Below are 24,831 nucleotides of genomic sequence, written 5' to 3'. Positions count from 1 at the left end.
TGTCTGTCACTGTCTTTAATCAGTCCTGTGAATTACTGTATGGTCATTCTTTATTAAGTAGCAACAATGTCGTTTTTAAAATACAGTACTGTGCAAAAGTTTTATGGAAAAGAAAATATAGTATTTTCACCCCAAAAAGAGTGTTTTAAGTCAGTTATTTATATATTTTGCTGTAGTGTGTCCTTAGGAAAAATCAGTTTGCCATTAATTTTAATAATAATCTAGTGCGATTTTGAATGCACAAGCAGTTTGACGACGGCAAAATGGATGTTTGGAAATGTAAACTGATATTTTATACTGACACACCATCATGACGAACACCATTCTTTTAAGTGAAAATACTAACGTGCCTAAGACTTTTGCACAGTAGTGTATTAAGTATATTTAAATAAGAGTAATTAAAGTATGCGTTCGTTCATATGTGTTAAGGGCTAGATTTTCGCTGGAGGAAACGGCTGTGATGAGCGCGCGGTAACAAGCGAAAACTTTATACTAGATGAGAAACCGACTGCTCACTCGTGACCTTTTGTAAACTGTATTTATGACAAAGAACTGCACGGATACAGATATTCTAACAATCTATCGAGAAACACACACCTTGTGTCCTCTGTCTCTGTTTGAGCTCGCATTGAATCACTGTTTCACGGCTGATCACTGAGCTCGGATTGCAGAGCGCGCCGAAAGACAGAGAGGAGACCGCGGTCTGACGCCGGTTTCATATGAAATTTAAGGGGACTGACTCTGAGGCGATCGGAAGCCAGTTCCACCCTACTTTTAAGAAATATAATTTTTGATAAACGACCCCCAAACCGGCTATGTCCTTGCTGGAGTGTGATGTGATTTGTGTCATGTGCAGGTGCGATGGATGGATCGCCTACAGACCAATAGGGTGGGTGTCGGAATGGTATATGTTTATACTTCTCATCCAACCGCAATCAAATTCACTCCATCCGGATGGCGCGATTTATCTGGATATTTTTTTTCTCAATTATGACAAGCCAGAATGACAACAAGCCGAAATAAAATAGCAGTAACGAAGCTATTTTTAAAATGTAAGGAGTAGAAAGTACAGATACTTGCGTGAAAATGTAAGGAGTAGAAGTAAAAAGTCGGCTGAAAAATAATTACTCAAGTAAAGTATAGATACCCCAAATTTCTACTTAAGTACAGTAACGAAGTATTTGTACTTCGTTACTTGACACCTCTGACAAGTGGATTATAATTTTCAGGAACAGAGTTAAACAAAAATTGTAACCATTGATCTCTAAGTACAGCGTCCCTGGGAAGCCCAAACAAAGACATGGCGACAAACACAAACGCAACTCTTCCTCTTCTCCGTCGGAGTGCAACAAGACCACGCCCCCTTTTTTGTGTATTCCTGTGGGCGGAGGTTAGTCAAAAAACTGTTTTAGTGACGTCATTACTGCAGGAACTAGAGGCATGTAGTCCAAACGGGCCGTTCTATGGAGGCAAATTCTGTTAAATAAAATATCTCGCTTGGTATTGAACTTTGAGCTTTAGAATTTTACAGATATTATTTATACTCTAACAACAACATTACACACTAACTAAAGTTTAAAACATGGGATCACGAAGAACGGGACCTTTAAAGGGGGCATAATATGCTATTTCAAGTTTTCCTTTGGAGTGTTGTGCAACCTGTTTGTGCATATGCGTATTAAGCATGTATGTAAAGTTGCAAAGACTAAAGTCTCAAACCAGAGGAAATATTCTTTATAAAATTTAAGACTCATCCATGCCTTCCTAAAATGCCTCATTCAAACACGCCCCCACACATCTATGTCACTGTGTTGGAAGATTTGAATTACACCACCTAAATGTTTACGCAAAGATAGAAGGCATAACTTTAATTCTCGCTGTAGTATTGTTGCTGCCGCCGCCATGACGTGGAGACGCTGTGAGTTTCTAAATATGGTAAAGGGCGTAACATTTAAGTCATTCGCTTGGGGTATTTGGCCAATCACAATGCACTGGTTAGCTGGGAAAACAGCAGAGAATGATGAGTTTTGTAAAAATCTAAGCATTTCAGAAAGGCGACACATTCAGATATAAAGTATTTTTTTATAACCTTAAACCGCATAAACACATTGTATTACACCAAATACAAAAAATTATGTTATTTTTAGCATCGTCATATGATCCCTTTAAGTACCATATTTTCCGGACTATAAGTCGCACTTTTTTTCATAGTTTGGCTGGTATGTGACTTATAGTCAGGTGCGACTTATCAAAATTAATTTGACATGAACCAAGAGAAAACATTACCATCTACAGCCGTGAGAGGGCGCTCTATGCTGCTCAGTGCTCCTTTAGTCTACACTGAAAACATAGAGCGCCCTCTCGCGGCTGTAGACGGTACTGTAATGTTGTCTCTTGGTTCTTGGTTCTAAATAAATGCGACTTGTAGTCCAGTGCGACATATGTTTTTTTTCCTCATCATGGCGTATTTTTGGACTTGTGCGACTTATACTCAGGTGCGACTTATAGTCCGAAAAATACATTAAATAAACAATATTAGAGTATAAATATTTAATCAGAGCAGGCTCATTGGAAAAACATGCCTCATTCTACATTTTTAGATAACTCCAAAAAACTAACCTGTCCATATACAATTCCCTGCAGTTTTTAGCTGAAATTAACACTATTCCAGGGGAAGTGTTTTGACAGTCACTTTTATTTATATAGAACTTTTAATGAATTTACAAATTGTCTCAGTTAGCTTTGCAGTATTAAACAGGAAAATATTGTGTAGTAATTCAACAGTAAACACCTAATTTACAGTTAAAGTCAGTTCATCATTGATTCAGTGACGTGATCATCCAGCTCAGTTCAGTTTAAGTATTAGTAGTAAACATAGTAAAGTTGCTCAGTAGCTCGCCTGGTATAGCATTGCACTTGTCATGTGGAGCGCTCTGGTACGAGTTACACGAGTGTTTGAAATGGTGAGGTTGCTTCAGCAAATGGGATTTTCTCTCGTGTTTGCTTTTGTTAAGTCTATGAGTTAGGTTTAGGGTAGGGTTGAGTGCAGGTGGTACATTATTTTCAAATGCAATATCCATTAACTTAAGTCAGAAATGAACTCCAGATGTGACAAAATCACAAGTTACTAAGCCTAACAATAAAATCAATGATGTTAAAAAAAAAGTGTAAATACAGCCGAACAACAGGGGGAAAAATTGCCTTATTATTCATGCCCCAGTGCAAAATGGGAACACCAGTATCAGAAACGTTGAGAAGATTTGTTTTATTTATTTTCGCTTGAACTAACTTTTTCATGTAGAAATTACATTAGTTTTTTTTTCTGTAGGATTTATTTCACCTCATTATCATTTTTATCAGCGCACACACAGGCGTGGGTTTTTTTTCCAGTAAGCCTAGGGTGGTTTTTAGCATGCTGTTTGTTCCAGTGAAGTGTTAGCATTTTGTTTGATTTTTGTTTATTCTTTCTCTGTCTTAGGGTCCACTGCCAGCTGATCAAGCTGTTTGCGAGAGGCATCGAAGAGCAGCAGGTGTTTGAGGACCCGTACACTCACTGTGCAATATAGATCCCCACTTCACTTAAAAAACCTCCAGCTGGATCATTAAAGACTGAGATTCTTTGAATGGAAGAGTCGCCTTCAGCTCAGCACAATGTCATACTGTTTCTTATGCTGTTTTACCCAGATAATCATCATGAAGAGGCATGGAGTCAACAGCATTTTCACAGCATTTACAGTATATAGGCTGTATTAGATTTGTGTTAGATAGGATCAGCTGTTTCAGCTAGGCATTAGCATTGCCCATTTTTCATTTCAACCTTTGGAGTCCTCGAAGTAGCTGGTGATATCTCTTGCTGCATGCGACAGCTTCCAGTTGTCAACATTTGTCTTCCACCACGATCAAGCTGGTCTTGAGAGTAGTAGCGCTAATAAAATCCCAAAGTCAGATTCCTGGAACTGTCAAAACTCTATGTTTTCTCGACATTTAATGCATGGAAATGTAGCATTAGAGAGCTAGACACTGACAGCTACGCGGTGTCACTGCAGGGTCAGTGTATATACGGCTGTTCAGCTGACGGAATGTAAATGTAAATACTGTAGCACTCTTCTCTGCGTTGTCTTCCTTGGTTGCAACTCCTGAGAATATTTACTCCCTTTATAATGAATTTTGTGTTTGTGTTTCCTATGCTGATGTCTTATTTCTTATGAAAGCTCTTATTGTTCCTGCGGTATCGAAGAATGAAGGCGTTTATCATAGACAGAGAAATTGCTTTTCGCTGTTGTGCATGTCAGCTGCTTTAATATGCAATTAATATGTTTCCTTGAGCTGCACTTGTGATTTGAGGGTATGGATTTCCCAAGACGCATCTGTAAAGGCAACACAATTTCTGTTGCTATTACAGGAAAAAACATTGTTCACGTCCTTCATAGACTGAAAGATTGTCCGGAAGCTCATTTTTGCCACATAAGAAAAAAACTAGTTTTGGTAAATCATAATTATGACATTATTGTCATAATTGGGTCATAATTAAGTCATTATTGAAAACTTAAACAAAAGGATTTTAAATGATACTAATAAAAATACAAATTGTTTTGAATCATAATTAAAAATGACTAAAAATAAAAATTTATATAATAAATAAAAGGAGTAATTATAATTTTAAAAGGTCATAAGTTAAAACTAAACTAAAAATGAATTAAAGCTAAATACAATACAATACTGGTAAAAAAAAAAATATATACAACTTTAAATTTTTTTCTTTATCATAATTTTTACTTTTTATATCATAATTGACTTAATATCTTATAATTTTGACTTTTGTTATAGTTTGGTATAGTTTCATGATTTTTATTTACCAAAGTAAATAAAAGTGAGTACATTTTAATTATTTATTTTTTCTCTAATTTTTCCCTGTGGAAGTGGGCTTCAGATATTTGTTGTGTGAGAATCTCACTTCATTTCACCATGAAATTAGAAAGAAAATTAAGAAATGATATTCTTCAGTGACAATGAAAACCTTTTTGAAATGTAATTGCATTATGTATTTTTACATTGTATTGTGACACTATTTTCATGACAGATAAGCACATTTCCTTTGAATTATTGTAATGAAATATGGAGTTTAAATGTTAATCACACATGTATACTAAGGACCTTGGAAAAGATGTCCTCATATGCGACCAGGCAATGAAGATGTAACGAGAACCTCTTCTGTTTATGAATTATGAGCTGTGGCTTGCTATTCTTGTGTGTGTAACAGTATTTGTGCTGTGTGTAGTTAAGCCAATGTCAAAGCGTGTGGATTTGACAGCTATTCTATTATCGTTGGTTGCCTACTTAAGACCTAATCAATCTCAATACACGCTGTGTACGCACATGATGTGCCACCAACTTTCCCTACTGATCCAAAGACACCGTTCATATTCCATTTTAATTACTTGAATGTGGCCACAGTTTTCACCTTTGTGCTGCCCTGGCGGCTGCAGTTCATTTCTGCCTCATGACAGGTGGCCGTATAATGTCCTACAATGGTTGTCCAGTACTGGTTGTGTGTTTTCAGCTGGAGTTAAACCGAGTTCTCTCAGTAGGGTGTCACCTTATGCAGTCAAGCACTTGTCAAGACTCAGTAATGACTGATAATGAAGTCATCTTGCAGGACTCGAGATGATATGGAAGACCTGACGTTTATTTTGATGTATTGAATCAAATGTAAAGAAAGTCCATGAATAAAGTTTATTGAACGGTCAATAGTGTTCTGAGTGGTCAATTTTAGAGATTCATTGGAAATTGAGGATGTAAGTGTGAAACTCACTAAAACTGTCATGAACAATGCCAAAATGATAATAAAACATGCAAAATAAAATTAGATAAATGAAATATATTGGGGGAGCATATAGCAATCAAAATAGCAGACTATTTTTCTGACATTTTTATATTTTTGTTAATACAAAGCACATTTGTAACTAGTAAAAAAATTCTTACTCGAATCTTGGAATCTACTTTTTTTGAAACCGTAATTTCTCATAGTTATGAGATGATTTTTTTTATGCGAAAAGTATAGCCTAAATTGTCGCGGATGCATGGCATTGTTTATGCTTCGATCTGAATGAAAACAATGTATCCACAAGTTCTTGCAACTTTGGAATGACATGAGGGTGAGTAAATTAATGGCAGGATTTTCATTTTTGATTGGACTATCCATTGTGACTATCCATTTTTTATTCTGATGGTTATGACTTTAAAAAGTCATAGTTTAGGAAAATAAAAAAAAATTTAATACTTTCTCAAAGATCAATAAATGAAAAGATAGAAAACGGAAATGTTTAAGATCTCCAAAGCATGTTTAATTATGCAATCAATACTTGGTTGGGGATCCTTTCGCACAAATTACTGCTTCAATGAGGCGTGGCGTTATTGAAGCCCAGGTTGCGTTGATAGCGGCCTTCAGCTCCTCTGTATTGTTTGAAAGATGTTACTTATCTTCCTCTTCACAATACCCCATAGATTTACTGTGAGGTTTAGGTCAGGTGAGTTTGCTGGCCATCAAGTACAGTAATATCATGGTCAGCAAACCACTTGGAAGTGGTTTTGGCACTGTGGGCAGGTACTAAAGTCCTGCTGCAAAATGAAATCAGCATCTCCATAAAGCTTGTTAGCAGTTGGAAGCATAAAGTGCTCCAAAATCTCCTGGTAGATGGCTGCATTAACTTTGGACTTGATCAAACACAATGGAGCAACACCAGCAGACGTTATGGCTCCCCAAATCATCACAGACTTCAAAAATTTCACACTGGACTTTGCATTCTGTGCCTCTCCAGTCTTCCTCCAGACCTTGATTTCCAAATGAAATGCTAAATTTACTTTCATCTGAAAAGAGGACTGTGGACCACTGAGCAACAGTCCAGTTCTTTTTCTCCTTATCCCAGGTAAGATGCTTCTGAAGGTTTTTTTTTTTTTTTTTTTTTTTTTTTTTTTGTGGTTCAGGAGTGGCTTGGTTCTAGGAATGTGACAGCTGAAGATGTCTGAGTGTGGTGACTCTTGATGTGCTGACTCTGGCTTCAGTCCACTCCTTGTGAAGTTCTCTCAAGTTCTTGAATCGGCTTTTCCTGACAATCTTCCCAAGGCTGTGGTCATAACTGTTGCTTGTGCACCTTTTCCTTCCACACTTTTTTCCTTCCAGTCAACTTTCTATGAATATATTTTGATACAACACTGACCTTCTGTGGCTTACCTCATTGTGGAGGGTGCTGATGATTGTCCTATGGACAACTGTCAAGTCAGTAGTCTTTCCTATAATTGTGGTTGCATGTTCTAAACTAGCCCAAGGGATACCCCGTATTCATACTCAAAATTAATCAAACTAATCAAGCTCAAAATGGAATTTAATTTTTTTTGTTGAGATACTGATTTTTTTTTCTTCTAAACTGTAATTAATAACCATCAGATTTAAAACAAAAACAAACAAAAAAAAATGTTCACAGTTTTGGAGATGCATCCGTAAATAGAAATAAATATAGAAATATGGTAATTTTTAATCAGTGGTGCTAAACTGGTTTACCAAAATTGTTCATTGTACAAAACTAAACAAAAATCAAACATTTAAATTTCTCAACATAATCATGAACAAACTGAGTGTTGTTTCTGATGTAATTTAATGGTTTCATATTCTTGGCACTCAATAATTTAGACTTCAAAACACATTGTAGTTGGCACAGATTATGTTTATCCTTGTTCATAGGTTTCGAGGGTGAGGGAATGTGTGACGATGGCGACCAGTGAGACACAGGAGAGAGTAGATCCAATTGCAGATGTTCTTTATTGAGGGGTAATCCAAATCGTGGTCGAAAACAAGCCAAGGTCAAAACCAAACAATCAGTCCAAAACAAATAAACAAATAAACGAAAGAGGGAACAGGAAAGGGAACAGAACGGGAACTTGGAGGACGAGAAGACAAAGAAGAATCTCGGAGGACGAGAAGGCTGGAAACACGAAAGGTAAGGACTCCATACAGACAACAGAAAAAGACTGGTAATTATAGTGAGGCTAATGACAATAAAGTTAATGCACCTGGTGCAGTTATCAGGAGTGCAATTACTGTGATGACAGGACAAGACTAGTGGAATTCTAGTGCCTACGGTGAAATGCCTAAGGGGAAGTGAGCCCACTAGTGGACACCCAGGGAAACAGAGACTAGACAGCGTGACATTACCCCCTCCTCCACGGAGCAGCTGCCAGATGCTCCACCCGAACCCAAAGGAAGACCAAAGACACAAAGAGACCAGGAGGGAGGTGGACTGGTGGAGGATCAGGGGGAGGGATGGAGGGCCAGGTCCAAAGGTGGAAAACAGGCAGAAGAACAAAAGAAAAAAAACGAACACATAAACACAAGTCCAGAAAGGACATAGCTTGTTCTCATGAAGATTATTGGTGACTTGCATTTGTTCATGGAGATCAATGGTGAATTGCCTTTGTTCATGAAGATCAATGGTAACTTGCCTTTGTTCATGACGATCACTGGTGACTTGTATTCTCCCATGAAGAACCCCGGTGACTTGACTCTGTCCTTGAAGATCACCAGTGACTAGACCTGACTCTGGAAGGTCAACGGTGACTAGCCTTGAGTCTGGAAGGTCCACGGTGACTAGCCCTGACTCTGGAAGGTCAATGGTGATTAGTCCTGACTCTGGAAGGTCAAATGTGACTAGCCCTGACTCTGGAAGGTCAAAGGTGACTAGCCCTGACTCTGGAAGGTCAAATGTTACTAACCCTGAATCTGGAGGGTCCACGAGCACCTGACTCGACTCTGGAGGGTCAACAAGAACCTGACTCGACTCTGGAGGATCAACGGGAATATGACTCGACTCTGGAGGATCAACGGGAATATGACTCAATTCAGGAAAGCCCATTGTAGCTGCCATCCTCTGCAGTGGCTCCGGGCTGGCGGCCACCTTGTGCAGTGGCGCTGGGTTGGTGGCCATCTTGTACTGTGGCGCTGGCTCAGCAGACGTGACGTGAACAGTCTCTGGATCAGCAGACGTGATGTGAACTCTCCTGGGAATCTCTAGGATTTTGGATAGCATGGAGAAATAATCCAAAAATGTTTCAGCGGCCATCTTGGGCATTGGCACTGGGCTAGCGGCCATCTTGCATCGTGGCGCTGGACTGGTGACCACTTTGTGCTGTGGCGTTGTGCTGGCGTCCATCTTGCCTCGTGGCCCTGGGCTGGTGGCCATCTTGTGCAGTGTCTCTGGACCTCCGGCCATCATGGGCATTGGTTCTGGGTCGGCGGCCATTCTGCGCAGTGGCCCTGGGCTGGCGGTCATCCTGTGCTCTAGCGCTAGACTGGCGTCCAACTTGCCTCGTGGCGCTGGGTTTGAGGCCATCTTGCCTCTTGGCACTGGGCTGACGGCCAACTTGTGCAGTGGCGCTGAACTTGCGGCCATCATGGGTAGCGGTGATGGGTTGGCGGCCATTCTGCGCAGCGGCGCTGGGCTGGCGGCCATCTTGTGCAGGGGCGCTGGGCTGGCGGCCATCTTGGGCTGGCGGCCATCTTGTGCAGCGGCGCTGGGCTGGCGGCCATCTTGTGCAGCGGTGCTAGCTTGGCAGACTTGCGCCTCCTCTCCCCTCTCCGTCCACAATGGTGAGACGGCGGCTCCCATCAGTTCCTCACTAACCCAGGGTCGACGTGAGGCCATAGTGGAGAGTGATGCCAGATCTCCTCTCGACCACTCACTCCTGTACGACCTCCCCTGGTCCCACGAAACATGACCAGGCAGGTACCCTCAAAACCATTTCTTTTATCCCGGTCTGCGGCTGGGGAGGAAGCATCAAAGAAAATAGTGCTGGATCTTATGGATGGAGTCCTTCTGTGACGATTGCGACCAGTGAGATTGCAGATGTTCTTTATTGAGGGGTAATCCAAATCGTGGTCGAAAACAAGCCAAGGTCAAAACCAAACAATCAGTCCAAAACAAATAAACAAATAAACAAAAGAGGGAACAGGAAAGGGAATGGAACAGGAACTCTGAGGACGAGAAGACAAAGAAGAATTTCGGAGGACGAGAAGGCTGGAAACACGAAAGGTAAGGACTCCATACAGACAACAGGAAAAGACTGATAATTATAGGGAGGCTAATGACAATAAAGTGAATGCACCTGGTGCAATTAGCGGGAGTGCAATTACTGTGATGGCAGGACAAGACTAGTGGAGCTCTAGTGCCTATGGTGAAATGCCTTAGGGGAAGTGAGCCCACTAGTGGACACCCAGGGAAACAGAGACTAGACAGCGTGACAGAATGTCATGCGACCTGACCATGTCCATAGCCACCCAATTTGACTAATTTGTACCAAGGGACACGAATCTCTTCCAAAAAAAATAAAAATAAATACAATATTATTTACATCGAGGATTGTATTCGCCGCTGTTCAAAACCCTGTCAGAACACACCTGTGTCCCATTTCTGGGTCACAACCCAAGAGATAGCCCTGCCCTGAACTATAAAAAACAGTATTGTTTGAGCATCAAACACGTCATGTTCCATTCAAGTCCTGCTGGGAAGTTTCAATTCATGAATTGAGAAGTCATAATTACAACATCAGGCGGGCCCAAGTCCTTTTGTTTGGAACAAGATGGAAATGTGACTTTTACATGTTGCAATTTTATCTCTACTTCAAGAAAATTATGCATCAAGTATGAAGGTGTTGTGAATTTATTCAGTATATATCATAATTGTACAGTACTATTTGAACACACAACTGTAATAACAATTTCATTGATTTCAACAAATCTACCATCAATACAGACACTAAATCTCTTCTGTCCCCCACAGTTCCTCATTAGAATTTCTCACTAATTCTGGGATATTGCATAAAAATAAGCTGGATGGAAATGCCAACATATGCATGAAATGCAAAAAAAAATTAATCTGATAAGACATTTGCAAAGACAATGATGGAAACACATTTACAGAATAAATCTCTCTTTGCACAAAAATAAATAACTTAAATGACTTAAATGGCCTAGACAGTGGTTATGATTGGATAATTGGACTAACCAGCAGACCAGTTTCACTGCACAGCATCTCAAATGTTGGTTTGATCATTCCGAAATGCCTGAGCCAGTTTAGTTTATCCGTCTCACATAACTGCATTCACGAACACCAGGCATCTGCCTACAAATGCAAGATAACAGACAGTTTATTGCGTGTTTCGTCTGTGTGATCGGAGATGCCAAGCCACTGTTTCTTCCTTGATTGCAGCAACAATTTTTTGTTTCCCAGGAAAATACCATTTTGTTCTATTGAACACATGGGATGGAAACTTTATTTGCTTTATTCGCAGATGTTTTATGCAAAATTCCAAATTGGTACCTAAGTTAAACTCCCAATTTTGGATGCAAACAGAAGCACAAGTTCCAAGTTTGAGACTCATTATTACCCATTGTGGTGGGATTCATGTGCATTCAGCTCATAAATATGATCTTTCTGACATAAATGCATCATTAGTGTTTTCAGAATCAGTGTTTACAGTATTTGGGTGAAGAAGAAAAAAAACATTCAAACTCTTATGAATATTTGTCTCGGGATATTCATTTAGCATATCAGAAAGTATTTCTACATAAAATGGCACGCTTCATATCAACATGACACTATCCTAGATTTGCAAAAGTACAAAACACATCTGATCTCTCAGCTCTAGGGGAGGCAGAACCTGTCAAGAGCTGTTATTATGAATCCGCAACATTAAATCTACTCATGTTTCAGTGTAATTCTTAAGAGTCTTTAATAATACAGGGCCTGTGCTCCTGACAAATGTCATTGGCTGAAAAAAACAAAAAAAACAAAGACGAATGGGGCGCCTCTACGTTTAACAGGCTTATTACATAAAAATGACTGCGGGGGAGAAATAACTTGTTCTCTCTAGAGAGATGGAGGGATATTTAGCTCTTCATTTTGCTCACAGTTTCGATACGGTCCATACATTATGCTGCTATCTGGACCAGCATGGCAATGAAGCCGGGTAATTTTCTCATCTCTCGTCCACAAAGTAAATTCCATTTCCTTTCCTCCTCTCTGTAGCGTCTCCACGTCTTTATTGATTTATTCTGTGGGTTGCACCCCATCGAGACAGACCGTCTCATTCAGCGACTCTTCCCTGGAGACGTTACAAAGACAAACAAACAGCTGTCTGCAGGCTCTCAAACCACTGTTTGGAGACAGCTCATTGTGAGGGTGATAACATCTGCGACTTGACGCGCGTTTAAACGCTCCTCCTTTAAATAACTCAGCTGAGATTGGATGGACTCTGTCTGGCCTCACTGCAGAAACCACACCTGAGCCCCAGACACCAACTTGTCTGTTTTCAGCCTTGCCGTTGAGTTTAAGGCCTCGTATCCATTGGCAAACTTATGCTATGCACTAAAGGTATGTCCTACACTGGCGATGGGAAAGTACCTGGTGTGTGTAGTACATGAGACAGTATATGAGTCCTGGGACATACTGTCATAACATTGAGCTTTGATTCCCAATATATTCCAAAACATTTTAGCATTTTAGCAAAAAAAAAAAAAAAAATGTTGGTACAACTGAAATTCATGGGCAAATTCAATTGCAACTGTAATATAATATAATATAATTAATATTATGTTATTTTATATTATATTATATTATATATACTGTGTATACACTCTAAAAATGCTGGGTTGTTTCAACCCAACCTTGGTTCAAATATGGACTAACCCAGCTGTTGGGTTAAATTTTGTCATTAAAATTTTAACCCAAAAGTTGGGTTAGTCCATATTTGACCCAAAGTTGGGTTGAAACAACCCAAGTGTGTGTGTGTGTGTGTATATATATATATATATATATATATATATATATATATATATACACACATATATACATATGTATGTGTGCGTGTGTGTGTGTGTGCATGTTTTTGTGACATATCAGGACACTCTGTATAACACAACTCTGTATAATGACATGGGTATGACACAGGTATTACAAGGAGAGGTTGACTTATGAGGACATAAGTCATGTCCCCATTTTTCAAACCCTTATAAATCATACAGAATGAGGTTTTTTGAGAAAGTAAAAATGCACAAAGTTTCCTGTGAGGGTTAGGGTTAGGGGTAGGGTTGGTGAATGGCGACATACAGTTTCTACAGTATAAAAACCATTACGCCTATGGGATGTCCCCACTTTTCACAAAAACAAACGTGTGTGTGTGTGTGTGTGTGTGTGTGTGTGTGTGTATACAGTGCCTTGGGGAGGTTTTTAAACCCACAAATTATTGTTTCATATTTTGTTAGGTTGCAGCCTTATGTTAAACTGCTTTAAATTACTTTATTCCTCACATCAATCTACACTCCATGCATCAAAATGACAAAGCAAAAACAGAACTTTGACAACTTTGTAAATGTATTTAAAAAACAAAAGATAAAAAAAGTATGAAGTACATGGCATAAGTATTCAAACCCTTTACTCAGTACTTAGTGGAAGCACCTTTTACAGCCTCAAGTAATTTTTGGATATGATGCGACAAGCTTTGCATATCAGAATTTGGCAATTATCTGCCATTCTTCTCCTCGTCTCTTCACCTCTCTAGTTCTGTCAGCTTGGATGGGACAGATGCACATTTTCAAGTTTCTCTAGAAATATTCTAATGGGTTCAAGTCCAGGCTCAGGCTGGGCCACTCAAGGGCATTCACAGAGTTGTCTGTAAGCCGCTCTTGCTGTGTCCTTGCCCTGAATGTCAGCGGAGACCAGGACAACTTGATGAGCCTCAGAGACAGATCCCCTGTGAAGACCTTGTCTCCTAGACTGCCACAGGAACTGGTTGAGTCCTCTTCACAATCTGACTTTGCTGCAGCCTGGAATTGAACTACTGGTTTCGTCTGGTCAGAGGAGAACTGGCCCCCCAACTGAGCCTGGTTTCTCCCAAGGTTTTTTCTCCATCCTTCCCACTGTCACTTCTGGCTTGCTTAGCTGGGGTCACTTAATATCCAGTGATTTCATAGACTTGATTGCACAGATACAATTTAAACTGATCTGAGCTGAATGATGACATCACTGACATCAATTACTGTTGTCATTTTGTATTGTTAAAAGCGCTATATAAATAAAAGTGACTTGACTTAATTTGACTTCACTGAGGAGAGTATTGAGTCTGGCCACACCTCCATAAAGCCCAGATCATTGGAGAGTTTCAGTGATGAAATTCTACCTCAGATGTCTGGTTTGATTCAGTCCTGAGGCCTTTTTTTATGTGTTATTTTTATTTTTACCTCAGCACTTGGTCTTTGCTCTAATATGCATTTTCAGCTGTTAGATCTTTTATTAAGACTTGTGTGCCTTTCCAAATCATACCCATTCAATTGAATTTGCCACAGGTTCACTCAAAGGGTGGTAACATTTACATGAAAAATGTATGAGCCTGAGCTAAATTACAACTGTCCCAAATAAGGGTAGGAATACTTATGCAATGGAATCATTTCAGTTTCTTTATTGTTAATACAATTGCAAAGATGATAAAAACCTTATTATTTGCTTTGTCATTATGGTGCATGTAGTGCAGATTGATGTGGGAAAAAAGTAATTTAAAGCAGCTTAAAATAAAAAAATAAAATGAAGGGATTTAAGTACTTACACAAGGCACTGTGTGTGTGTGTGTGTGTGTATAATAATGTGTATAATAAAAGATAATGAAATACAAATTCAATTAAACATGAGACAAAAAAGCATAAATCATTTTTAAACTATCTTCTGGACAGAACTTTAATTTGGATTTTCATTTAAATGTTGTGTGACAGGAAGTGTGTGAAATGCTTATTAACAAAACAGAGTCCTTTCCAATAAAAGACTAAAGATTATGTGTTAAAATGTGTAAATGCTTTGAAAGCTCAGTTGGACCAAACAAATCTAAAGCCAATGAAGACAAAGCACTGAAGGAATGCTATGTGGAATACATAGAGACTCACAATAAAGGCATTGCATATTATTCAGTGACAACACAAACGTCTCTCAGGGCTGCCTCTACCTTTTAAAACAGCTTATTTAAGAGTATTAGAGCTGAACGCAATAAATATGCAAATTGTTATTTCTAGGTGTTATTGATCACCCGTCCTCTGTGTGTTCAGAGAGGTCATGTGGTAACAGAGAGAAAGAGAAGGACTGGAGGATGTAATGTACACCTACTCATCATACTCTACATCATTAAACCCTTCGTACTTCCTGTCATCAAGAGCGATTCATTGAGACAACACTACGAACTGCCTCAGATTCGCTGTTTAATTGAGCACACAGTAATAACAGTAAAACTATCTTCAGTTGGCGCTCGGAACGCAATGGGGACCATATAGAGCTAATGATCTACAACCAGGACAATATCATAAGGGACATTTAGAGAGCACTGCTTAATGTCCCATGGGCCTTCATTGTTTTTTATTATTTCAACAAAATCACGATTTTTCTAGACCACTACTTCATGGTGTAACAAATCAAATATTGTTTTTGGTTGCTGCGGAATGTTTTCTATTAGATTTCTGCTCATATGCCCGAATGTCAAACATAACATGTAGTATCAATCTGCTGTGTAGTTGTTAAGGTGTTTTGAGACTTTTATTTAGCATGTAGTTGCTAGGGTCATTTGGGTGGTTGCAAGGGCGTTCTGGGTGGTTACCTACCATTACAAAGTTTTTTTGTTTGTTTGTTTGTTTTGTTTTAAGGGGAAGTCGTGGCCTAATGGAGTCATGGCCTAAGGGGAAGTCGTGGCCTAATGGTTAGAAGGTTGGACTCCCAATCGAAAGGTTGTGAGTTCTAGTCTCAGGCCGGACGGAATTGTAGGTGGGGGTAGTGCATGAACAGCTCTCTCTCCACCTTCAATACCACGACTTAGGTGCCCTTGAGCAAGGCATCGAACCCCCAACTCCTCCCCGGGCGCTGCAGCATAAATGGCTGCCCACTGCTCCGGGTGTGTGTGTGTGTGTGTGTGTGTGTGTGTGTGTGTGTGTGTGTGTGTGTGTGTGTGTGTGTGTGTGTGTGTGTGTTTGTTCACTGCTCTGTGTGTGTGCACTTTGGATGGGTTAAATGCTCAGAATTCTATGTGGTCTCCATAATTGGCTGAATGTCCTTTCACTTTCATATATATATATTGTGTGGTGGTAGTTGTGTGGTTTGCAAGGTATGACCTATAATGTAGTGTAAATCATTTATGTATTTGTACTCTTTCCCCTGCAGATAGTGTGAACATCACTCCACAGGATGCACGCTGGGTGGGTGCTTGGTGGCTGGGCTTCTTTGTGTCATCTGCCGTCTTAGTTCTTGCTGGTGTTCCTTTTTGGTTTCTACCCAGGTCCTTACCCAAACAAGGAGAGGAAGGGAATGAATACTCTAATGTGGATCAGGACAATAAGGAGCAATCTGTCCTCCAAAACACACACTCAGTGAACCTGGCTGACATTGCAAAAGGCAACCTCCTTCCCACTTTTTAACAAATCCATTATTGTTTGAACTTTCTTTCTATTCCCATTCCTTTTTAAATTTACATTTACATTCAGTCATTTAGCAGACCCTTTTATCCAAAGCAACTTACAAATTAGAACAATGGAAGCAATTAAAATCAACAAAACAGCAATGATCGTCTGTAAGTCGCAGTTTGCTTAACACAGTACATATAGCAAGGGCTTTTTAAATAATATAATAAATAAAAAGAAAACAGATAGAATAGAAAAAATTGAGAAAGCTAGTGTTAGAGGTCTTTTTTTGCTTTTGTTAATTGTTTTTTTTTTAAGAATAGATTTATAATAGAATGTGCTAGAGTTAGAAGTGTGTGTGTGTTCACTCCTCTGTGTGTGTGCATTTCAGATGGGTTAAATGCAGAGCACGAATTCTGAGTATGGGTCACCATACTTGGCTGAATGTCACTTCACTTTTTTTTTTTTTTTTCGAACACATTTCTATTTAGTTGCTAGGGGGTTGTGAATGGTTTCCAGGGTGCTGCTTAGATGTTGCTAAGAGTGTACACTGTTTTACAGTACACTGTTGTTTGGTTGTTCTCCTTGTCGCACATATCTTAATATTAAGCCTTAAATGTGTTTTATTGTCACTATTAATGAGGACTGTATGATCTTTGAACAAAATTAGTCTTTGAATGCAATATATTTAAGTGTACCTTAAGTATACATGCAATAATTCCACTTTAGCACAACCAAATATTTAAGAATATCTTTAGTTCGACTTTATGCAAAATTAGTTGCATTGAATGCTAAAACCGGTTGACTGTACTTAGCTGGTATATACAGGAAGTTTCTGGCCAATCTGGCCTTTTTTCGGTTTTTCATCAGGGCCTACCGGCCTTAATGCTTGCATTAGCAAATGGTTCTATTTACTGCAACATAAATAGCAAATTTATAGAATGATTTGTAAAAATGAGCAGACCTTTAAAAACATAAAAGGTCAATACAAGTCAAACAGCTGTCTTTCCGAGCGGGATATACCACCAACAACAGCCTATTCCATGCTTGCGTTTTTAATTTGAAAAAGACAAAGTTAGAAAGCCTTGCACTTTTTCCCTGTCCAATTCAAGCGGAGAGCGAAAGCTGGACTTTGTTTTCCCTGAAAGTTATTGCATCCCTAATGGTGCTTAAAGTAATTACACTTTGTAATGTTTCTCTTTTCTTTCCTTCAGCGGTCCCCATCAGTGTGTGAGCCGCGGCTCTCTGCTAAATGATGCCATTAACCATATTGCATTTGTTGCCTCTCTGGCTACCCAAATGAGTTTCAGTTCACTGAGAGTTTAATTGACTGAAAACAAGGTTTACTTAAAATTACAGTGGTTAGACCAACTTCCTCAATGTAAAGAATGTGTTTTGAGTCACACACTAGTTTCGTAATAAACACCATCTGCAAGCCTCTGTTCAATGAGTCAGCACATTTGAGCTACAAATCATGATTTCATATTCCATAGATTTTAAAGGTCTATCCAAACGTTTAGGTAATGCTAAGCTAACATAAATCAGGTACTTGACCCTGTTTTGGAGGTTGCTTACAAGCATGAAAAGCATTTAGAGTTTTCCCAACACAATCTCAGAGTAATTTGTAACCATTTTATGGTTAGGTGGACAATTTGTATGAATTTGTACAATCTCATTAAAACATTTTTAAACGATCTGTTGATGGTAATGTTTAGGGGTGGGGTTAAGGATGGACTGTCATGCTTACTTTTTTCCCGAAGATTATACCATACTACATTTTTAAAGGAGTCACATTTTCCTGTGAGACCAGCATTAGCCTTAGTTGTTTTGTAATTGCTTGCCTCTTAGAATTGCTCATTTAAAAGCTGCAGCTCATATCGACAAATTCCATCTAGATTTTTTAAATAATAATTCTAATTTTATCTCGCAAAGCATAATATTTAAACGTGTTTACATTTCATGCGTTTGTTGTAGTAGTGATTCACTGACATTACGCCAAAACAGCTATTCAAATTTCAGCTTTTATGCAGCTAACAGCTTTGTTTTCAATACAAAAACCGGCCTGTCAGTCGACAGAAATGTCACTTTCTACACTGAGCAGATGTGTTCATGATGTTAACGATTTAGAATGTTTGTGAAATTTGCTATTGATTATCAGATAATTGCACACAAATTCTGTTACCCCAACATGAGGATTATTTCACAGGTGCACATAGTGCATTGTGTTGTATAAAAATAGGAGCGAACAATCACCAATTATAGATAAAACAATATTACAAATATATTTATATATATACCTTACAGTAATGATATGAAATGGAGAGCAAATTAAGACTTTTGCTTAAAGGATAGTTCTGAAAATAAAAAAAAATACTCGCACTCATGTTGTTCCAAACTCATAAGACTTTCAGGTAACACTTCAGTATAGGGACCAATTCTCACAGTTAACTAGTTGCTTCGTAACATACCTTTTAATAACATATTGGCTGAAGTGTCTTCATGACCATTTTCTACATCCCTAATCCTATCCAATAAACTTAAACTTACGAACTATTAATGAGCATAAAATGTGTAGTTTATTGAGGCAAATGTCATAGTTAATTGTGTGTTAATAGGAAGAATTGGACTAAATAAAGTGACCAACTTTCATTCAAGACTAAGGCCCACTTTCGCATCAACTCAACATGTGTATGTTGTGGTTCTTTCGTGAATGGGTGTCAGATATGCAGAAGTCAAGACATTTCGTGAATAAAGACTTTTTTTATGAACACAAATTATTCATAAATTGGAATTCAATTACTGGAATCACATTGATTATAATGTCTTTATGATGCCTCTATTTTTATGATCTTAAAGCTTTACTCAAAATACTCAAAATAATCAAAATTTTGTCTTTCGAAGATGAACAAAACTCCTATGGGACGACATAAGAGTAAATGATGAAAGAATTTTCTTTTTACTTTTTTCACTAACTTCCTTTTTAAACCTAATTCTCGGAAATCTTCTTTTGAAGAAAATCTAGGATCGACCAGATATGCCCAAAATATTCATTTATATGAAATCAAGTTGTTTTGTAAAACACAACAGCTTAGCTTGAAATAATACAGCTATTCCCCCCTTTCCCCAAAATCTGTGCTGTTATACAACACTGTATCCTCCGGTCAAATCCTGGTTTTCTCCTATCTGGTCTGTTTGTTGATTATTGGGGAGTTTGAGCTATTGCATGAGCGAAAGAGCTGTGAGCTGACAAAGAGAAACAAATATTATTGTTATCTGATAGGGTTAAACTGCATGCCCCCGGGAGACAGTTTATCTGAACACCCGGGCTGGTGAAAAGAGCGATGGATTCTCACAGTCTTGGCACACAGAAGAGAACGCCATTCCATTCTTTCTGGTGCACAATGAGACCGTACTGTTTGTCTCTACAAACATGAACACAAGAAGGGAAAAAATAAATACACATATGGGTGAATTTCCCAAAACCTGTCGAAAACATGTCATATTTTAGTTTTTAAGCAAGTTTATAGAACCATATAGATGTCTTAAGGAGCGTTTAGGGGTGAAATGTGACTTTGATGTATTCTATCAAATGAGATTCCCTTATATACTGTATATCCCTGGATCCAAACACTTTTATCCGATAAGCCTTCCTGAGCTTGGAACTATAGCTCCCCCAAATGGTTTCATTTTCCTTTTATTCATCTATCTCTCTCCCTCGTATCCCATCATTCTCTCTCAGTCACTGTTATATGTCTGGAGATGTTCCACACAGCAAATCCATTAAAACAAGCAAACAGTCATTCTCGTATCCAAATACGGTTCAGGCCGAGGGTGCGAGTGTCAGATGAGCTTGTGAAAAGGAACAAAGCTGGTAGCTTTTCCCCTTTGGGAAATCTCTGAAAACATTCATTTTTACCATCCAGGCTCAAACCACCACTGAGATATGGATCCAAATGGCCTCTGTCAGCCACACTGGTCATTCTGACCTGGTAATGGATGCGGAATCATGTAATCCATTAAAAAAACGACTTCAGCTAGCACAACTGCATTTAGGAGCTTGTGGAATAAATTAATTTGTGGCGAACTGAACGTTAATACAAAGGACGTAAGACATTTATACAAAGCCAAAGCCACTGTTGAATGAAAACGTGACGCTGCATCCGCACTAGCAGAGAATAACCAGGAAATTACCTCAATGCACATTTAAAGTTCTGAAAAGGTTGTGAAAATGTTTTTATTCTACATGCTTAAGATAGCGGACGCTGTTATTTTTGAACATACAAAATAAATATGTTCACAATGTTTTTAGCAACGATGTTTTGAGATTGTTAGCAGATCTCCTTGCAACACTGTAATGCACAATAGCTTGAATGATGCTCATAAATATATGTATATTCCATAAATAAAAGCATTTTCAGTACGCTAAATTTACTTTGAGACATTACACCCAGAAATTACTAATTAATTTAGCAAATAATTACAAAGAAATGGCAAGTATCATTTAATGAAATTTTAAAATGGAAAGACTAAAATATAATTTTTTAAGCATACACTCTTATTATTGGCATCAGTGGTTCTCTGGAAAACCTTTAGCATCCAGGAAAACTTTCCATTCCACAGAAGATACTTTACAGTGGATAAAATGTTCTAAGAACTGATAAAACATTTTTTTAATAACTGTTCACTAAAAGGTTCTTTGCTGAAACAAAAATGATTCTATGGGATCGTTGCAAAAAAACCTTTTTAGAGACTTTAATTTAAATTGTAGTTTTAGTGTACTCCAATAATCTTTTTCTGTTATTTATTGCTCAAAAAAATAATTTTTACTATGTACATGTACAAAATGTACATTTGTAAAACCATAAACAAAATGTTTCAAAAACAGTGCAATTTGGTCTGGTTTTGTTTTTGCTGAAAAAAATAAAATAATAATAATAATAATAATGAGACACTAATCCCACTAATCCTTTTTGGTGTGTTTCCCAGAATTTTTTTTTTTTTTTTTTTATGTTGTACTGAAGCCAAAATACAGTGTTTGACATGGGAAACATAGTTTTATGTCTGCTTTTGATATATTTACGCTTTGCTATAGATATAAAAAATCTAAAAGTCTGTGTTGGATGTGGTTTTGGGAAATCCCAGTGTCTGTGCATTTGTAATTTAAGATAGTTTGGTGGTATGTCACAGCCAGTAATCTCAGTAATAAACACAACTTGCTGGTATATTGCATAGACTGACATTTGCTAAACTGACCCCTTCTCTTTATAGCCCATTTCCCCTTAATTTATTCCATACATCCAAGCCAGAGCAGTGCTCCAGTCGAGCTAAAGAAGAGCTGTAATGACCACATTGATCATGACGGCCTCCGCTGGGACGCACTCTCTTCAAGGCTGACCGAACGGACCTTGTGCGCTCTCTCACCCAATCAAAAATCCATCTTCGCCCGTCTTCCCAGCCCCCCAGCCAATCAAAAGCTCATCTACCTTACCTCCTCACGGATGGGATACAATCAAGAGCGCGTCTCGCCTCGGCCTTTCAGGTGGACATGCCTTTTCCACTCTCTCTGCCTTAACTTAACCAGTAGTGACTGGTGAATGCTTTCACAGAGGTAAACCAATGAAGCACGACCAACATTAGCCACCTGGCAACGGAGAAAAGACCTTGTTCCAAACTCAAATAGCAAATCTCATAGAAAAGTTCATCCTAATCTCATTGGTCCAACTCAAAAGTTGTGTGAGAAACAGCTAGACATACTCTTGGACGGTGTTTAGCTGTTTCATTATGTCATTAAATGTTAATGTGCCAGTCTACTTTCTACTTTTTATTTACTAATTCAGAATATAATCATGATTGCATAGATGGGCATGTTTGGGGAACTTGGATGTTAAAAAAATATAACATTCAATGCCACTAAAATGGCTTGAATCAAGATTACTTCATTTTGATTAAAGAGAATGAATGAGAGCATCAGTAAAATGCAAAAATTATATTATCTTCCCATTACTATTAAATAAACCAGTGCTTCCCGACCAGGTTCCTGGAAACCACCGAACACTGTACTTTTTACTATGTCTCTATCTAAACTTCTCTACTTAACCTATGGTCACGCATGTCCGACATGTTTGTAGTTTTTTTTTTTGGTAGGTCTGAATGGAATCCTTCACCAAAGCGTAATAGATTGTGGTCATTATTTGCCATGCAGTTTGCACGGTTGTGACTAGAAGGGATACAGCTAAAACCAGAAATTAACAATAAATGAAATGTTCTACTTATTAGATTGTGTTTTATTAATGTCTACACTTACCCCAACCCTAAACCTACCCCTTACAATAATGCAAAAACAGTAATTATCGTTGCACAGTGTGAAAAAAATGATGTTATATTAATGTGTGCATGCGCAGTAGTTTTAGCTGTATCCCCTCTAGCCTTAACCATTGTGTATGGATCCACATTTCAAAAATCTACCTGAAATAGTAGACCATCCTGGGTATTTTGGAATACTCTTTTCAACATAATATGCTTTTGGACACACTCTAATCTCAAATACTATTTAGGGTGGATAGTATGAACATTGGCATGCAGGACTGAAGTCTCTACTAAGGAGTCGATGAGTTGAATCAGGTGTGTTTGATTAAGAAGACATGCAAAACTCATGTTTGTGCAGTCGTGGTTGTGCTACATGAACATGAATGGTTGGGAATGAATGAACATAAAAAGACAAAAATGTAACACTAAAGACCCCAATTTATATTACTGACAACTTAAAGTGGGACAAAAACTATTTATTTGAAATATAATCATACGTGGCATGCAGGGACTTGGCCTACATGTCACATGTTTTTTACCTGTTTTTAATAGCAAAAGCCATAAATTTGGCATAATTTTACAGTAAAATTGCATAAAATGTGATGGTAAACAACAGCTTTTTTGTAGCTTTTTTCTGCAAATATTTTATTGCAGTGTACATTTGTTATGAAGTTAATTAAATTAGTTGAATTATGTTTATCTATATATTAGTTAAAGACAGTTAGCTAGGCAATCCCCATTCAAAATTTAATTATGAGGTAATTTCAGCATTTACAGGCCGTTTGTACGTGCTTTTGTTGTCTTTCAGCTGTGCAAGAAATTCAACAATCAATAATTCAGCATGTGATTTTTGTCATTTGACTACCCAAGTAATTGGTGAACATTCAAGTTTATCAAACAACAGAACTCTGCAGTGAATTAATTGCTGTCTGAATGCATATGTTTTATTACAGAGATGAAATGCACATTTTGCTTTACAGACATCACCCTGAGAAATGATTCCCTATGGAGTAGTGCTGACTCTGAATAAGAGAATCCAGAGGTGTTTGATTTGTTTTTTAGCACTTTGCTCTGCTGGTTTATTTTGGGCTGTAAAAATGGCAATTTTAGTTGGTTGCTATTGCGGACAGTCTGTTTGATTTCATAAAGGACCGAGTCAAATGAGCCCATTTCCATGTCTTCATAATATTCTGGCATCATTCAACAAAAGTATTTTATTTTATTATTTTCTCTGGCTCTTCTTGTCTCAACAAGCCCACATAAGTTTACGATACAGGCATTTAACCCCACAAATATCTGTCATCATTTAATCACTTTGAACTTGTTCTAAACCTATATGATGTTTTTTCTTCTGCTAGAAAAAAAACTTTTTTTTATTGCGCTTTCCAAGTAATTTTAATCAAACTGCAGTTGGATTGCTTCGATTAAGTAATAATAACTTAAACTAATACAAGTAATTTACAATTAATGTTCATCGTAAGTATTTTATTTTATTTTTTTATAGCAAATGCAGGTAACTCCAACAGTCGTTTTTTGGCAAAAGCAGATAACTCCACATTTCATGGTTTTAGAGTAAAAAAACAACACTTTTAATCTCCTCAGATGACAATGTAGATGCCTGACAAACGTTGTTGTGATCATAGACTTTATGGATGTGATCACACCATAGACTGTATAAAAACATGGACGTTGTGTCCGTGGCGTCACCCGTAGTTTTCTGAAGAGCACTTTTGAAGCTCATAGTGTGGCGGAGCTGGCCGTCGCCATCTTGGCATCACGTCACTGAGCATCACTCCCAGGTAATCAAAAATGGGCAAAAAGGCTGGGAACTGGTTGCTGAAGTCACGCCCACATAACTCTACGGCAGGGTCAGCAGCGGCAATCCAGCTGCCACTCAAGTGGCCACGCCCTTAATTATGCAGGCTTTAAGGCTTAATAATATTTAAGTGAATAAGTTATGAATTTTTTTTATCCCCTTCACAGCTGTCATGAAGGGCAAAATTAGCTATATATATATATATATATATATATATATATATATATATATATAT

At 38.1% G+C, this 24,831-nt stretch overlaps 1 protein-coding gene across 1 annotated transcript in view; it reads left to right on the top strand.

Moving 5' to 3' along the window:
• Window positions 1-5,748, top strand: part of cerk (ceramide kinase) — a 37,431-nt gene extending 31,683 nt beyond the window's left edge. The window contains exon 13 of the mRNA XM_052555274.1: window positions 3,479-5,748. Coding sequence (XP_052411234.1) covers window positions 3,479-3,566 — 88 coding nt within the window. The 3' untranslated portion in view covers window positions 3,567-5,748. The remainder of the gene's footprint in view (window positions 1-3,478) is intronic.
• Window positions 5,749-24,831: the final 19,083 nt, after the last annotated feature.

The sequence above is a fragment of the Carassius gibelio genome, chromosome B4 (assembly GCF_023724105.1).
Source record: "Carassius gibelio isolate Cgi1373 ecotype wild population from Czech Republic chromosome B4, carGib1.2-hapl.c, whole genome shotgun sequence".
Lineage (NCBI taxonomy): Eukaryota > Metazoa > Chordata > Actinopteri > Cypriniformes > Cyprinidae > Carassius > Carassius gibelio.
Note: the sequence above shows the minus strand (reverse complement) of the source record. Positions and strands in the feature narration are given on the sequence as shown.